Source organism: Vigna umbellata, chromosome 5 (genome assembly GCF_029865625.1).
Source record: "Vigna umbellata cultivar VRB3 chromosome 5, Vumbellata_1.0, whole genome shotgun sequence".
Lineage (NCBI taxonomy): Eukaryota > Viridiplantae > Streptophyta > Magnoliopsida > Fabales > Fabaceae > Vigna > Vigna umbellata.
The window spans coordinates 65,241,231-65,258,601 of NC_142169.1; the positions used below are offsets into that span (position 1 = coordinate 65,241,231).

Sequence of the window (17,371 nt, forward strand, 5' to 3'; positions counted from 1 at the left end):
CTGATGTCGAATGAGTTTCAATTAGGTGATTATCAATCTCAAACTTCATTCTGAAATCTATAAATACAAGTTTTAGATAGGTAAGTGACAACATTTAATGTGAATATACTGCTTGAATAGTTTAGTCTTTATCAATTTTAACATTAGATTATCTTATGTAGGTAAACTTCAAGTGTAAATGGGGAACAGTTAGGATGAATGGTGACATAAGGATAATTTTTTTTTATCTTTTCTTTTACTTTAACAAATTTTACACCATAGTTTAAATTTCATTTTCATATAACAAAATCAGTAATGTTACTCTGTTTGAGGTCATTTCTTAAACAAATATATTAATTTGTTACACATTTTTTAAATTGAAAACTTAATTAAGATAACTTAACGCGAAAAGTCTCCATTAAGATTATTGCATAAATATAAGAAACATCCCAAAATTTTAACCTAAAATATATTATAAATAGGATATAAATTTATATTTATAAATATGTTAAATATTAAATAAAAATATTTACTTATCTATAAACAATTTTTCAAAAATAAAAACGATGAAGAGAGAACCCAACTTACAATGGATTACAAATGAGCTTATAATCACTCTTTATTGTTAAATTTAATTTCTTAATGGAGTTATTAAATCCTTTCAAGATTAACAAAAACTATATATTTTTCAAGAGATTTAACTTCAACTCGTTATTAAAGATGTTATCTCACTCCAATTGTCAAATATATAAAAAAAAGATTGTATTTTATTCTAATTAATTAAATGCAAAACCTATTTATATTGTTTGTTGCTAAAATTAATCTACGACCAAAGCCAGGCAAACAAAGAAGAGTAATGTGAGTGGTTAGTCAATCCCACGCCCTTTTTTCATGTGTTCCATTGTACTTTCATTATATTTTAAAAAAGTTTTTAAAAAATATCTAGATCTACAGTGAATATAGAATAGTAAAAAAGAAATCAGCAGAGAATCTAGACTGACTGTTGCTTCATTTTGGTCTTCAAATGGCTTCTTCTTTTATCTTTTATCTTCTTCTGTCACATTGAAAATCATCACACCTTTTCTTGGTTTCTCACTCCCAGTTAAATCTTTTGATCCCTTTACCCAGTTCTTTGTAACCAGAAATTACAATGGCTCAAACGGTTGAAGAAGGGTAGAAGCAGATGCCCGTTATCACGCGTTCATGTCTCACAGTTCCAGTTGTCACCACCATCGGCTGCTCCCTTGATGTAAAAACACCTTTCTTCCAACTCTCACTTTTAGGGTTTCCAATTTCTTTTCTGCTTATCAATTCGCGTCTAACTTGGGCTTTCCGTTGTAGAATTGTCGTATTTCACTTGTTTTCGTTTTGAAAATGAAATCAGAACCATTGTCTAATTTTAAGTGCTGAAAGTTGACTGATTTAGTTTCACTAGAGTGAATAGTGGGCATAAAAAGGAAAAGAATCTGAGCATTTGGGGAGACAATGGATTTGCATCTGAAGAGTCTGTTCAACAGATTTGAGGAGCAGTTTGGGTCTGGTCCTGGTCTTGGTCCTGGATCTGGGACTTGCATGATGAGAGTGGATGGCATTGCTCCAAATTTCATTAAATCTGTATACAAAGCTTCCGCGGCTTTGTATAGAACTGAACCGTGGAAGAGGCTACGACCGGGTCACTTCTTTGGCATCCGGGTTGGGAAAGATTCGGATTGGGCTGGCAAGAAGCAACCTTTTCCATGTGTTCAGTTCATTGGAGGGGATGGAGGGGATGTTGGATTCTACATGTTTAGGTCAGAGAATGATGCTAAGAAAATGTTAGGGTCTAGAGAGACCATTCACGTTCCAAATGTCGAGGTTCTGAGGGTGACATACGAAGTGGAGAATTTGATGTTCCCTTCCAATCGGAAGATGATCAAGTCTTTGTCATTGGAAGCATCGGGGTCAGATCGATTTCCTGTTATTGATGTTGCTCGATGCACGCCTTCTGGGGATCTTCGATTTAGAAATCCAACCATCGAAGAGCTTAGGTTTGTGTATGCATTCATGAAAGCCATTTCCCTGGTGCACTCTTTACTTCAAGTTGACAGGGAAAGTGGTCCAAAGTATTCCACAGTGGTGTCTTTTGAACCTTTTATAGAGACTGTTGATGTTCAATGGCCTCCAGATGTAGCCAAGGGGGGTTATGACCTTGTTGCTGTTACTATTTCCCACCCGCCGGGACAGGCATATGAAGAAAGATCTAGTAGTGCTAGTGCTGGCTCTACTCCCACCAAGTATGTTGAACCACCTATGGAAGACACTTTCAATGACACAAAAGCATACTCAGGTGCTGGCTTGAGACAGTGTGCAATGTGTGAGAAAGAAGTGCACGGAGAACAGTCACTTTGCTGTGGGCGGTGTAGAGCAGTTGTTTACTGCAGTTCAATTTGCCAGAAGCAGCATTGGAACGGCACGCATAAAAGTATGTGTGGACTTTACAAGGCCATGATGGAGAGGGAAGAAGAGCTGGCTATAATGATTTTCTTGTTCCCATGTTCTGCTGACCAGCCTTGTAAGTGGCTTGAATCATTAGGAATCCACCAGAAGGGTATGTGGAGAAGAAAATGCAGTTGCTATTCACATTGCCCTTTTGGTCTCCTTCCTGTGAAAGGTGGGCTGCAGGAACTATGGGGTGGAATTGACGAATTTGAATACCCTCATGATTCTCCGTTTAATAACCACTTCATCTCAAGTCCATTTCTTCTCTCTGGTTGGTCCGAGTACTACAACCTTCGCTCACTTCCATTGTCAAGTCCAATCGCCGACATTCTCTCGCATCCATTGACTGTGTATCACATACTAACTACTCTTAATATAAGTTCAAAGAACCTTATATTGAAAGGGAAAGAGGTGATTGTCCACTACCTTGGACCTGAAGGTGAGTTGGATTGGATGCCAGCATTTGCAGAAGTGGGACACTTGCTTAATGGACTGGGCAATGTACAAATAGTGATGGTGGGACCAGAAGTGCCTACAAATTTGTCAGGTACAACCTCAGGAATAGGTAGCAGAGTTAGAGTGAATCTTGTAAGGGGTGTTTATCAGGTAGAAGCCTCATACCTACCTTCTCCACATGTTGTCATTGCTCTAAATTCTAGATTAGATAGCTATTCTAGTTGGGGTGGAGCTATTGATTTAATCAAATCACTGGGGGTCCCTGCTTTCTTCACTGATCAATCTGAACTTTCATGTGTAAATGCTAAGCAAGTCCTTCGTAACGCTGGATTGCACATTACGCATCCAGTTACTCCAAATCCTTTCCGGTCCCCTGTGAAAAATCTCACTGCTTCTTTCAATCTTCCTTCATACAGCAATGGTTTTGTCTTTGGGGTGAATACTTGAATGCAGTCTTAGAAATTCAAAAAACAAGTGCCTATCTATTGTCATTGTCACGCATTCTAAGATTGCAGCCAGCTTCAAATTTTTTGTGCTGTCATGCAATTTGTTGACAGCACAACAAACTAGAAAATCCTTCTAAAATTTGTTGAATTATGTATATTGATTCTGTTTGGTATCTTGCGTCTCGAGTGGGCTGAGTTCTTTGGTTGTTTTCCTCTTATCACATTGAAGTCTGTATCAGTTGTTTTGGTATATTAATATGATTGTGCTCAACTCCTTGTGACCAAGTTGTTCTGGAAAGAAATAAAGCAATGTCGGAAGAGTTATCCAATGAAATTCATGTTTATATTGCATCAACTGTGTGTGTTTGCCGTTCTTAACTTTAGTTTTACCAATAAATATAAAACTAAGTACCCATTTTGGTTGTTACCAATGCAAATGGTCATTTGTAGTTGATTTGAAATTGTAGAGCATGTACCTTTTGTTGTAATAGAATTGGGATGCTTAGTAACTAACGGCACGTTGCCATGATTGGAGCTGTTTTTTGTTTATGGTATGGCTTTTTAGAGACCACAGAGATCTCAGAGCATCAAAAGAGTTGTTCTCATCTGCCTTAGAATTTGAATTCTTTAGAAAGCAATTAAAGAAAAATATAAATTTTAAGAAAATATTGATTTTCCATTGAATAATTAGATAGTGGATTTTAAGATGGGAATCAGATTTGAAATTTGATTTAAATTTACAAAGTTAATTTATAAAACGGGATTTATACCAACTTACTCTTTTCTAATATTATTGAACTTATTTCTTATTGAATTTAGTACGTAGATCACTTGCGTAATCACTCGATGGATCTATAATACTATTAACTCAATTAATTTAAAATTTAACTGAATTCTATAAAATTAGAATAAATGTGTACTTTATTTCTTTAAGTGGATGATATCTTTAGTTAAAGCAAAATTTCCAGCAAAGCCCACTAAAAACTAATTTATTTTCTCTGTTTATTATAGATTTAAGAATTTAATTTGTTTAAAAATGGAAAAGTAAGAAGTGTTCTTCCATTATACAGATTGAGGATTCAAAGTTCTATACGTTTAAGAAGTGAGGCGGATATAAGTGAATCACGTATTACAAGTTGTTGTATGGTTACAACTATATTAAATTGTTGTATGGCTCAGACTGAAATAAAAGATCCAAGAGTCTTGACAATTTCAATCAGTGAATGACCCATATATATTTTTTATTGTTAAGTTTAATTAATTAATATAAATATGCATTAGAATTCAATGAAACTATATCATTATATACACGTTGGATACTGTTAACTACAGTATAATTGAGAATGAAAACTCTAATCAATATACATAAGGATCGACTTAAAGTAATTGAATCACTTTATGAGTACTGCATAATCATTCTTTTACGTCTTGATTATGCTGGAAAGGTGCATGAAATCAAAACCTCTTTCATTTTTGCTCTCCCCTCCTTTTCTTTCATTTAGTATTATTTTTCAGGCTACACAAGATTTCACTCAATCCATATGAGTGAATATCTTTTTATATGATATTTTTTTCTTCAAGTGTGTTATATTATTGTTTTCACAATATTTTAAGTCGTTTAGCAAGACAAATTAATTGTTCTGATACTATTAATAAAATTTATTTTTAGAAACAATACATTAAAAAAGGATTTATATATATATATATATATATATATATATATATATATATATATATATATATATATATATATATATATACGACTTCAGTTGATACTATACTTTTCATCTAAAATTTTAATTAATTTAGATTTGTAGATTTTTTTTAATCTGAAAGGCAGTGATCAGACAGAGTCTGACAAGTTGAATTCATGATTCCAACTTGCCCACGTATCTGTAAAAATAAACCAACCAAGTCCTATATATCCTTTTTGACCAACAGCACAAAAGCCAAATCAACTGGGAAAGGAAACTCCAAATTCCCTCACAATGGAATTCCCAGCATCTCACTCCCTTCCCTGGCAATACTGCATCTCTTCTCACCTTCTCTTTCCCTACAATTTCACCCCTCAAAACTATGTCCACTGGACAGAAACCCCTCAGTCTCACATTTTTTCAGCTGACATCCCTGGTAAGCACCTTAATTACCCGTGCCAAAACATTACTAAATAAACTCCTTTCCCTTACTCGTGTGTTCCTTTTCTTTCTTTCCAATTATGGTAAAGGATTTTTATATTACTGAATATAAACAAATTTATTTAACTTTTCAAAAGGAGTTCTATCAGAGGAAATGCACACTTACCACCAAGAAGGAAGCAGAAATTCTGACAAAAACTCTAGTATCAGAATTTGTGGTCACAATTTCTTTCTGGGTGCCTCGAGTGTATGTTTCCTTTGACAATGTCCGAGGCACACCAACAATATTTTGTAATAGGTTATAGGTGAAAATTAAATTCTTTTGGCTTTTCTCATAATTTGCATCAAGATATTTGAACTGGGTTTGTTTATTTGATGTTTGGTTGTCATGGTAGGTGTGAGAAAAGAGGAGCTGAGAGTGGAGGTTGAGGATTCAAGGTACCTCATAATCAGAACTGAAGCAGTGGATGAATCCACAGAACCTGCAAGGAAGTTTGAGAGGAAGTTTAGGCTGCCTGGGAGGGTTGATCTCGATGGCATCTCTGCTAGGTATGAAGATGGAGTTTTAACTGTTACAGTTCCGAGATCAATTAGAAGAGGTTTCTACATCGACCCTGCTGATGTGTCTGAGAATTTGGAAGTTCTAGCCAAAGCAGCTTGAATGAACGAATGAATGAAGAAGGGTTCTTGTTCTAATTAGGAAGCTACACTGTTTAGTGCATGTGATTGGTTTCTTCTTGATGAAACATTGGTTATGTTGATTTTGCATGATTTAGGCCATATTCCTCTTATCTCAGTGGCTATTGTGTACAAAAATGGTGAGTTATGATCCATTTGTTCTCTGTTGTTTTCAAATGTGACAACCAAGATTTTAAGTCGCAGATATTTAGCTATCTTTTATAGCAAACTTACGACACGTTCCTACTTGACCTAACATAGAAAAAGATAGATTGGACACTAAATGTTACTCCAAAGTGTCTGTGTTGTGGATAACTAATAACAGAAAAGATCTTCCACAAATCCAAACAGGCCCAAGTGGAGGCAGATATTTTTGGGTCCCCTAATCGATATTGTATCTTTATCAAGTTGTATTGTGAGGAAACTGTGGAATATGTTCATGTCCCACTCCCACTGGGAAAAGAATCACATCCACGTGATCAGACTGAGCATCAAAGCAAATGAAGTAGGAGCATTTAAGTACAACTTGCCTTAATATATGGCGACATAATAAAACACTTATGACTCAAATCATGTCTTGATAAACAAATGTTTTCCAGCTGCATGTTGCCAACTTACCTCCTCAGACTGAAAGACCACATGAATCATTAACATCATGACATAGGTTTTCTTCATTCATTGTTTGCCCGTCAATAGTAACGGTTAAGATTTGTGCTATACTAGTAATTCTACCCATCAATGGGGACGTTGTTTTCTCTGTGTGTCCGGTAGCATGCTTTTCTTTTTCAAGTTTTTCGTGTTACAGATTTATTTCTTCCACTATTATTATTATTATAGCTAATATAACATCCCAAAATATAGTGATAAACCATGTTATAATAGTCACAAAATAATATGATAGAACAATTATAGACTAGTAAATAAAGTATTAACTTTACAGTTATCCAAAATAACTATAAAATTTAAAACTTTATATACAAGCGAGTATTTCAAAATTTATCACCAAAATAAACATTTTAACTACACTAAGCAATTGCATCCTCGTCCTCCAAAGCTTGTTCTATAAGCACTTCACCTCCCTCTGCTCACACCCAAAGGATGATCATTGCAAAGAAAGAACACTAAACATACAAAACACAATCACAAACAAAAGGGTAAGCTAGATATAAAAGAACTCATACAATTACCTAAGATACAACCTACTCAAGATTTAATCAAACAAGATAAACCATCTCAAACATACTAACATGTTATAACCTAGACTTGACTATCCGGACTTAAAATGAATACCGAACTATGGCGAGTTGTGCACTTGTGGTGGCCTCTATTGCTTTGCAAAGCCATTACCATGGGTTTCACCCTACCACACACACAAGGTTAGTCTGTTACCGCGCAATAGGCCTTACACTAGGACCTCCTACTACTCTCACCACATGAATCAATTCTCTCTATGTGAGAATGAAAGGTCATTAGAGTGTTAGGATAACCCCCAATACTGAGCTCCATGTATTCATTCTACACATATTTGTATCTCACCGAGAGATTTCACTTTGAAACTCACTTATACCACATTGAAATCATATTTTCCTTCACTATGAATTCCAATTCATACCTTTGATACTCATATAATTCAATACACATTCATACATAACATTCAATGAATTAGATCATCATTCAAACCACTTAAGAATAAAGAAGGAAAGAGCAAACTAGATCTGAACCATTCGCTCAGCGCACCCTCTCGCATAGCGAATCTAAAAGTTTCTCGCACAGCGACTCAAACATGCTATGCGAATAAACTTCCAGTGGCACCAGACCTCAACTCCTCGCATATCGCCCCAACTCGCTATGCGAAAGTTTAAATAGTGACCCAAACCCCCCATACACTCACTATGCGCCCCCCTTTCGCTATTCAAATTAATTTGGCAATGACCCCAGACCACAACCAGTCACTCAACGAAATGATTAGCTGTGCGAATCGTCAGACAGAGAGCAACTCGCCACAACCATTCGCACAAAGCATCTTCTTGCTGTGCGAATGCTCAGACAAAGACCACTCACCCTGGCCACTCGCTGTGCGAATTCATTCGCTTAGCGAGTCTGCATAATTCTACAGCACGAAATTCTGCAGAATTATGCAACTCAAACCCCTCTTACCAATTCTAACTATTTTCCCAATTTCTAACACTCCTAAATTGTGTTATATACCTAATTAGACTTGACTAAATGTTTCTAAACCTTCCTACTGTCATTCTAAAGTGTTTATGAACCAATTCCTACTTCAAAACCCCTAAAATCACAACCTATAGACCCAAAATCAAATTTACCACTTTTAACACACTTTTGACCAGTTTAAGGGCTCAAACCAGTCATATTTGACTTACCAAAGCTGCTCCAACAAACCAATTAAACTTCTAACCACAACTTCTCAATTTCACTACTCTACTTCCTCACAATTAACTTAAAACAAATATAGATAATCTCAAATTAAAACTACACACCTTCCTAACATATTTCTAACCTTTCATATTGCCAATTACCGATCCTACAACAACCAATCATGTTTAATTACAAAGACCATCAATTTGCACATATTCAAGTTACACATCCCATACATCTTAAAACCAAAATCAATTCAACATTTACAATTTATCATGCATATACTACCAACAACTAATTCAAAACAAATCTAGCTTCCCTTGCTTCAGAAAACACTGCACGGCTCAAAGAAACTCGACATTTGCTAGCACCACAAGAAAACTCTACAAAATCCTACAAATCACATATTTGTGATAGGAAACCATCATTAGAACCTAAATTAAGTTAAGAATCAAGAAAGAGAGACCAAATTCTCACGCAAAGACAAATTTTCTTTGCATGTTACAGATTCAAGAAAAAGCTAGAAAAAGGGAACGAATCTTACTGACTCAAAACGAGAAATTGATCGGTAGGAATTGTAACCCTCGACGTTTGGATCACCTAGACACTTCGTGATCGTGAAACAAAAGATTAAAGCGTGAGAAAATCCAGAGAGATATGAGAGAAAGGAAAGAAAACCATGTTTTAGAGAGATAAAATGTATTTAAATAATGAACCTAGCTTTAGAAATTTCTATTTATATTATAAGATTATTTTAAAATAAAATGCTCGTTTCATTATTTTAATACACCTATCTACCCTAATACTCTATTTTTCTAGGTTTTTACAACTAACTCCACAACTTTTTATTGGAGGAATCCAATACAATTTCTTTTTATTGTACATGACATGCAAAGATATGGTGCGTGCTGTATTAATTTATTAAATCTAAAACTAATATCAAATATAAAATATATTTAATGTATAGTTGTTCTTAAGATGTTGGGATGCTACTATAAAATAATATAGATTGAACTCCTACATAGTTAAGACAACTTTCCAATAATGTATGGATCGATGAATGAATGAGAGTATACAATGTATATTGAGAATTGAGTGAATATTTTTTGAATATCACATAGTATATTGTATGGATCGATGAATGAGATTAAACAATGTATATTGAGAATTGAGTGAGTATTTTTTGAATATCACATAGTATATCCACTGTTATTAGATCCAAAGATAAGTTAAGTATCACAAAAGAGAAGGACGAATATGAATTTCGTTATTTCATACGTATTTTGAATAAAAAAATCTGTTCGTATCTAAACTTAATGGATAATATACGTAATGGTATACTTCTTATTTCAATTTGAATTAATTAACTTTTATAAAATAATATTATCATATCCTCGTTATTTAATATTAAATATTACTATTATATATTTCAACATTAAATAAAAATTTATAAGACCAAAACATTTATTAAATTTATAAAATTAATGAATTAAGTTGATAAAATTTAAGAAACATACATGTTTTATAAAAAAACATAATTAAATTTATAAATATTTTTAATGTATTTTTATTCTCATACTTTACAAATAAATAAACAATAAATTAAAATATTAAAAAAGAGTAGAAGTATCTAAATATTAGACATAAAAAGTATTTAATTTATCTATATTATTTGAACATTGTACAAATGTTCAAATAAAAGAGAAAATACTTTAGATATTTAAATTGATTTCCTAGAAACCCAAACAATTACAAAAAAAAAGTATGGACGAAAAAAATGTTACATATAAAATAAAAAGTTATATATATATATATATATATATATATATATATATATATATATATATATATATATATATATATATATATATATATATATATATAAAATTTAAATGAAAGTGAGAATGAAGTGAATAGTAGCATTAGGATGGGTGTGAGGGTAGAGATGGCATATATGTACAACATGCCTAATTTCTTAATTGAGTTAGTAAATCCTTTCAATATTAACAAAGATTATATATTTTTGTAAGAGATTTAACTTCGACTCATTGTTAAAGATGTTAAGTCACTGGCAATGGTAAGATATTAAAAATAAGATTGCCTTTTATTCTAATTAATTAAATGCAAAACCTATTTATATTATTTTTTCCTAAAATTAATCTAAGACCAAAACCAGGCAAACAAAGAAGATTAATGTGATTGGTTCGTCAATCCCACGCTCTTCTTGATTCGTGCTGTCTTTGTCATTCATCGTGTCCTCGTCTACTTCTTCTTCATCTTCAAATCGCTTCTTCTTTTGTCTGTTATCTTCTTCTGTCACATTGAAAATCATCACACCGTTTCTTGGTTTCTCATTTTCCCCATCGCAGTTGAATCTATTGATCTCTTTCCCAGTTCTTTGTAATCAGAAATTAGGGAACCCAAGAATGGCTCAAGCGGTTGAAGAATGGTACAAGCAGATGCCCGTTATCACGCGCTCATATCTCACAGCTGCAGTTGTCACCACCATCGGATGCTCCCTTGATGTAAAACACCTTTCTTCGCACTCTCACACTTTTAGGGTTTCCAATCCCTTTTCTGCTTATCTATTCGACGCGTCTAATTTGGGCTTTCCGTTTTAGAATTGTTGTATTTCATTTGTTTTTTCGTTTTGATAATAGAATCGTTAATGTGGTAATCCGGTTGTTTATTATTGATTTTAAGAAGTGTTTAAAGAAGCTGCAATTGGATCGTATTTGTGCTAGCTCGGTCTGATGAGAAGTTTGCGTGATTTCTATAATTTGTTTGTTTCAATTTGTTTGCCTGGAGGATTGACTTCTTCCAGGTGACTAATTCTTTGTTTACGGATTCTGTTTTTGGTGGTGTTGCAGATAATTTCTCCTTATCATCTGTACTTGAATCCTCGATTGGTGGTGAAGCAATATCAGTTTTGGCGTCTGGTTACGAATTTCTTGTACTTTCGTAAAATGGGTAAAGTTTCTGCTGCTTACCGTTTAATGAATTGATATTCTTTGAGATTGGCGGTGGTGGATGCTTTGATTTTTAGCTTTCAGTTTTAATATGGAGAAGGTCTCAATTTTTTGATGTCAACGTGTTTATGTCACTGATTTTCATTTGAATTTGTTTTCGTGTGTGCATACATAGATTTTTTTACGTCACTTGAGAGCTACTAATTTTATTCTTAGTTAAGGAAGATCTTATACTAAAATCTCCCTCTCTTGGGCAGTTAGAGATGTATGCGATAATATGATAATGAGTATGATCGCTCCTGATTAATTCTCTATATGGGAGTGTACATATTTTTAAGCATCATGAATCCAATCCTCACATGATGAAAATTACTATACGAGAGCAATTACATTAAATGAACTGCAGCTGTTTTGAGCAGAGCACTAGTGAAGAAAGACTACAGCTGAAGTTGGGATATACCAACATTTCGGAAAAGGGGTCAATCCAATTGACCCTGGCGTAATCATAAGGAGAATGACTATGAATATGATAGTTCCCAGAAATAAACTACTTGATTACAGATGAGTTTTTGTGGGCTTATCAGAAGCAATAAAACTGCTTTATGATATTTATTCTTGTTTCTTGGAGAGTATAGTATGGTCCTTGTTCCGTATACACATGGTCATAGTTCTTGACTTTACTGAACCCCCGTGTAAAATTGGAAATTAAATCTTGCATTTCTGAATATGGCCCTTTTGTAGTGTTATGCAAGGGAGACTGAAGCTTGCATTGATTGTTTGATGTGTTTAAGTTAGTAAACTCTCTTGTATCAAATGGGTGTCTATTGTATAAAACGGTTGCCTCATCCTCACATCCCCTATTTTCTTTTGCGCTTTGTGTCTGTGGACTAGGTTATCAAATGCTAGATTATTGGATGCATATTGTATTCACACCTTCAGCACATTTAGTTCTTGACATTTCCTAATTCCCTGTGTTTTTCCTGAATTACAAGGACATTTCCTAATTCCCTCTAATAATAAACCTGTATGGTCAAATTTTCTGGGGCTGTATTGTCGTTGCTTACGGAATATTGTCATTTGCCAGCAGCTCCTGCATATTGTTGTTTGTGTCATCATCGTTTGAAATTTAATTGAAAATTGTGCATCTCACATCTAAATTTGACATGGTATTTTCTTATTAAATGCGCAGACTTGGATTTCCTGTTTCATATGTTTTTTCTTGCACGTTACTGCAAGCTTCTTGAGGAGAACTCGTTCAGAGGGAGAACTGCCGATTTCTTTTACATGCTTTTATTTGGTGCCACTGTATTGACTGGAATTGTTCTTCTCGGGGGCATGATACCGTATTTGTCAGAGTCGTTCGCAAAAATAATATTCTTGAGCAACTCATTGACGTTTATGATGGTAAATCGCATTTCTGTATATTTGTTGTTCAGTACAGGTGTTTAAATTGGTCTCAAATAATCTATCTTTTTTTCAGGTTTACGTGTGGAGCAAACAGAATCCCTTTATTCATATGAGTTTCCTGGGCCTGTTTACTTTCACTGCTGCCTACCTTCCATGGGTGCGTAAGCTGTATAGGATACGATACCAATGGACCGGTTTATATTTCAAAAAATTTATCTTTGATTTTGATATTCTGTCGTTCGCTCAAGTTCCAACCTATAATAAAGGCAACCTAACCTCGAAGTTTATGCTTGTAGGTTCTCTTGGGTTTCTCTGTACTCGTTGGTGCCAGTGCTTGGGTGGATCTACTGGTATGCCTCTTATACATTAGTATTGATACTTGATTCCTAAGCAATACATTTTGTGAACAACTGGTAGCTAATGTGAATCTTGACTGCAATGTTCAGGGAATGATTGCTGGTCATGCATATTATTTTCTTGAAGATGTTTATCCTCGGATGACAGGTCGTAGGCCACTAAAAACACCATCATTCATCAAAGCACTGTTTGCAGATGACCCAGTTGTTGTGGCACGGCCTGCCAATGTCAGATTTGCCCCCCCACCAGCTGATGAACTTCACCAAGATTGAATGAATGGCCATGAAATGGGTAGAGGATTAGCAACGGAACAGCGAAGCGGTTGACCGTGTAATATATTGATTTAAAACATCTTTTTTTCTCTTGCATTTGTTAATTATTAGGATTCAAGGGGCAATATGTCGAATGTCAGAGTTTTAACTGAATGAGTTCCTCTTTTTTCATTGTAGTTTGTCAGACACCATTCTGTAGATATGATATTAATATCCCCTTTTTATTTTTATATTTTTGACCCTCTGCAGTCACAAGTTTTCTTAAAACTAATTAATTCGTCATATTTGGTTTTTCCACTATAAAACACTTGTAAAATCTCATTTTTTTAATCTAATTATATGGGAGTTTAAGATGAACTTGAAATATAGAATATTTTAGCGGTAAAAAATTAGTGAAGAAATGATACATTTTGAACTATCTAAAGGTACTACCTAAACAAATTTTAAGATAAAAAACAGTACATTTCAAAATCAGGGAAACAAAATCATTGAGAAGAAACATAGATATCAAAATTAATTTTTAAATTAATTAAGAACATGTTTCATCATGAATTTTATTAAATTACCATCGATTTCTACCTAAAACAATATTGGAAGTGTATATGTCAATGCGAAGACTTCGCTTGACCTAGTGAATAGTATTTGTTATTTTTAAGAATTATTTCTTCATCTACTCTATACTCCCAAAAGTTTAACTGGAGTTATTAATAGAATTCAATTCAACTGGCGAAGCTGACTAGTAGTACTTCAAAATGTAACCACTAAAACTATATATATGTGCATGATTTTGTTTAATTGACTAATTAAGGAGTCATTGTTATTAGTTACAAATTTCTATTTGAAAGATAATATATATATATATATATATATATATATATATATATATATATATATGTGTGTGTATATATGTATATGTATATATATGTATATGTATATGTACATATTACATGACAATAATAGTTATTATTTTTATATTTTAAATGTTTCCATTTCAAAAAAACATATGAAAAATTATTTTTGTTTTAGAATTTAACTACTAAATATAATTGTACATCTCTAATAAAATTTACATGTTTCTTTCAGGATTTAATTATTGAATACAACAAAGTTAATTAATATATAAAATATATATACAAATATTAAAAGTTGGATCTGTGGCGCAATGGTAGCGCGTCTGACTCCAGATCAGAAGGTTGCGTGTTCGATTCACGTCAGGTTCATCTTTTTAATATATATATATCTGAAGTTTTTCCGTTCCAAAATTAAGGAATGTTTACTTTTGAATTATATGCAAACTTAAACATGTTAATCTCTTAAAAAAAAAGGTCAATTAATAATCAATTATCTTTCTAATATACATTTTTTTTTCAAGAAATCACATATTCACCCTATAAAACAATGCAAAAGTTATACTTTTATTTATTTATTTTATTTCATAATAATATCATATCTTCCCGAGCCATTATTATGACACTATATATACTGTGTTTATTAACAGTGTTATAGAATCATATTGTTATAACATATTCATAACCAAAGGATAATTAGGTTTATAAAGTTAGCAACACAAACTAAAAAAAAAACGAAAAGTAACTCAAACAAAATCAAGAGTTAAAAGTTTAATCAAGCTTTAAATAAAATCCTTCCATGAAAATTGAAAAAGTCAAAACGCATCGTTTTGTTCGGCTGTTCACAATTCACACCCTAAACCCTGCGTAGCACACTCTCTTGTCTTCTGTTCATTCTGTCTTCCCCTTCGCTAAACCTCCGTCCATCATCACTCCTCCGCCGTAAAACCCTAGCCCTAGCCATGTCAGTCCTCTCCCGCCTCCGCCACTTCTCCACTTCCATCCTCTCTTCCAACTCCTCCACGCCCCTCACCTCCAAGCAGAAGACTCGCTCCGCCCTCCGCCTCCTCAAATCCGAGACCAATCCGGAGCGCATCCTCGATATCTGCCGCGCTGCCTCCCTCACCCCGGAATCCCACCTAGATCGTCGCGCCTTCTCCCTGGCCATCTCCAAGCTTGCCGCCGCTAACCACTTTGATGGCATCCGCCTCTTCCTCGATGATCTCAAATCCCGCCCCGACCTCCGCAACGAAAAGTTCCTCTCCCACGCCATCGTTCTCTACGGCCAGGCCAACATGCTGGACCACGCCATCCGTACCTTCACTGACGATATCTCTCCTCGTTCCGTCAAATCCCTCAATTCCCTCCTCTTCGCCTCCCTGCTGGCCAAGAACTACAAAGAGGTATCTCGAATCTACCTCGATTTCCCTAAAACCTATTCAATTCAACCTGACATAGACACTTATAACACCGTTATCAAAGCCTTCGCTGAATCCGGTTCTTCCACCTCTATTTACTCCGTTTTGGCTGAGATGGATAGGAATTCCGTTAAACCTAATGTCATCACTTTGAATAACGCGCTTTTTGGTTTCTACCGCGAGGAGAAGTTTGAGGAGGTGGGGAAGGTATTGAAACTGATGGAGGAGAAGTATCGTGTTTTTCCTGCTCTCAGTACTTATAATGTTAGGATTCAGAGTTTGTGTAAGCTGAAGAGATCTTCTGAGGCCAAGGCTTTGCTTGAGGGAATGGTTTGCAATAGGAGGAAGCCGAACTCGGTTACCTATGCTTGTTTGATCCATGGTTTTTGCAGAGAGGGGGATCTTGAGGAGGCCAAGAGGTTGTTTAGGGACATGAAGATGAGAGGGTACTCCCCTGATGGTGAGTGTTATTTTACGCTTGTGCATTTTCTGTGTCGCGCTGGGGAGCTTGAGGCGGCGTTGGAGGTTGCTAAGGAGTGTATGGGGAAAGGCTGGGTACCGAATTTTACCACAATGAAGAATCTTGTAAATGGGCTTGCTGGTGCGTCGAAGGTCGACGAGGCGAAAGAGGTTATTAAGCAGATCAAGGAGAAGTTTGCTGAGAATGGGGACAAGTGGGATGAGATTGAATCTGGGTTGTCACAGTGAGGAAGATTGTGGTCTCCTTGTGTTGTATAATCTTTGATCAACTGGAAGGGAGCACTGAAAATTGAATTATCTATGGAACATCAGAGCTTAGGAAAGGTTTTTTCGCCATTTCCTCTGGCCATTGGCCTTTTGGTTGCTCAAATGAACTCATTGGGGACTGGTAATCTGCCAAATTAATTTAACATTTTTGCTGTTGTTGAGCATGCTTAGTTTTCCTGGAGAAATAATAGAATTGGAATTGCTTCTTATTGTTTTATCTCTTTATATTGCATTGGCCCTATTCTTTCTTTTAAAGGAGACTTATACGCTGCACTTCACGGGAGCTTTATAGACCTGTATATTACATTATAACCATTTAGTTTCTTGTTCTACTCGTCCTTCATAGTTGCTGAAGCCAGAAGCTAATTTTGATACAATAGTTCTATTGATTTTAAATGTTAATAGAATACGACATTTGACCCGTTGACATGTTCCATTCTACTGAATTTATGCATTGCGTGTTGCTAATGCTAGTATAATTCATGTAGATAATACTGAACCAATAGTAAATGTCTCTACATTTAAATGCATATTGAGTATTAAATAGAAGTGTTAACGTTAATTGCCACCTTCAACTATAACTCTTGATGTAATGGTTCTTTTAGTCGTTGGAATATAGGAATGGGAGGAATTCAAGCATCGTGCTTCCTTCAAAGGAGTGCTGTATCTGAAAAGTACATGGGGGATGAAATCTTTTAAAGTATGTGTTATCGCTGATTTAAAAAACTGAGTTAGGATAAGCGCAAACTAACACTGGATCGCTTTATGCAAAAGTATTTGAACTTATTTAAGATTTAGAAAA

General features: G+C 34.6%; 4 protein-coding genes and 1 non-coding gene across 5 annotated transcripts; all 5 read left to right on the plus strand.

Moving 5' to 3' along the window:
* The first annotated feature begins 906 nt into the window (after nucleotides 1-906).
* LOC124832757 (zinc finger MYND domain protein) lies at nucleotides 907-3,906 on the plus strand. Its single transcript, XM_047307033.2, has 2 exons — nucleotides 907-1,228; nucleotides 1,415-3,906. The coding sequence occupies exon 2, from the start codon at nucleotides 1,465-1,467 to the stop codon at nucleotides 3,358-3,360; it is 1,896 nt and encodes a 631-aa protein (XP_047162989.1). The 5' UTR covers nucleotides 907-1,228; nucleotides 1,415-1,464; the 3' UTR covers nucleotides 3,361-3,906.
* Nucleotides 3,907-5,295: 1,389 nt separating this feature from the next.
* Nucleotides 5,296-6,375, plus strand: LOC124832189 (HSP20-like chaperones superfamily protein). The gene is made up of 2 exons (XM_047306329.2): nucleotides 5,296-5,489; nucleotides 5,890-6,375. Exons 1-2 carry the CDS (start codon nucleotides 5,348-5,350, stop codon nucleotides 6,153-6,155), a joined length of 408 nt encoding a protein of 135 aa, XP_047162285.1. The 5' UTR covers nucleotides 5,296-5,347; the 3' UTR covers nucleotides 6,156-6,375.
* Nucleotides 6,376-10,839: 4,464 nt separating this feature from the next.
* DER2.1 (DERLIN-2.1) lies at nucleotides 10,840-13,786 on the plus strand. Its single transcript, XM_047307028.2, has 6 exons — nucleotides 10,840-11,076; nucleotides 11,422-11,521; nucleotides 12,710-12,924; nucleotides 13,001-13,084; nucleotides 13,224-13,277; nucleotides 13,374-13,786. Exons 1-6 carry the CDS (start codon nucleotides 10,978-10,980, stop codon nucleotides 13,554-13,556), a joined length of 735 nt encoding a protein of 244 aa, XP_047162984.1. The 5' UTR covers nucleotides 10,840-10,977; the 3' UTR covers nucleotides 13,557-13,786.
* Nucleotides 13,787-14,704: 918 nt separating this feature from the next.
* On the plus strand, nucleotides 14,705-14,776 carry TRNAW-CCA (transfer RNA tryptophan (anticodon CCA)). The gene has a single exon. It is a non-coding gene; the product is annotated as a tRNA-Trp (tRNA).
* Nucleotides 14,777-15,241: 465 nt separating this feature from the next.
* On the plus strand, nucleotides 15,242-16,786 carry PPR336 (pentatricopeptide repeat 336). The gene has a single exon (XM_047306995.2). The coding sequence runs from the start codon at nucleotides 15,367-15,369 to the stop codon at nucleotides 16,528-16,530; it is 1,164 nt and encodes a 387-aa protein (XP_047162951.1). The 5' UTR covers nucleotides 15,242-15,366; the 3' UTR covers nucleotides 16,531-16,786.
* The last annotated feature ends 585 nt before the right edge of the window (nucleotides 16,787-17,371 follow it).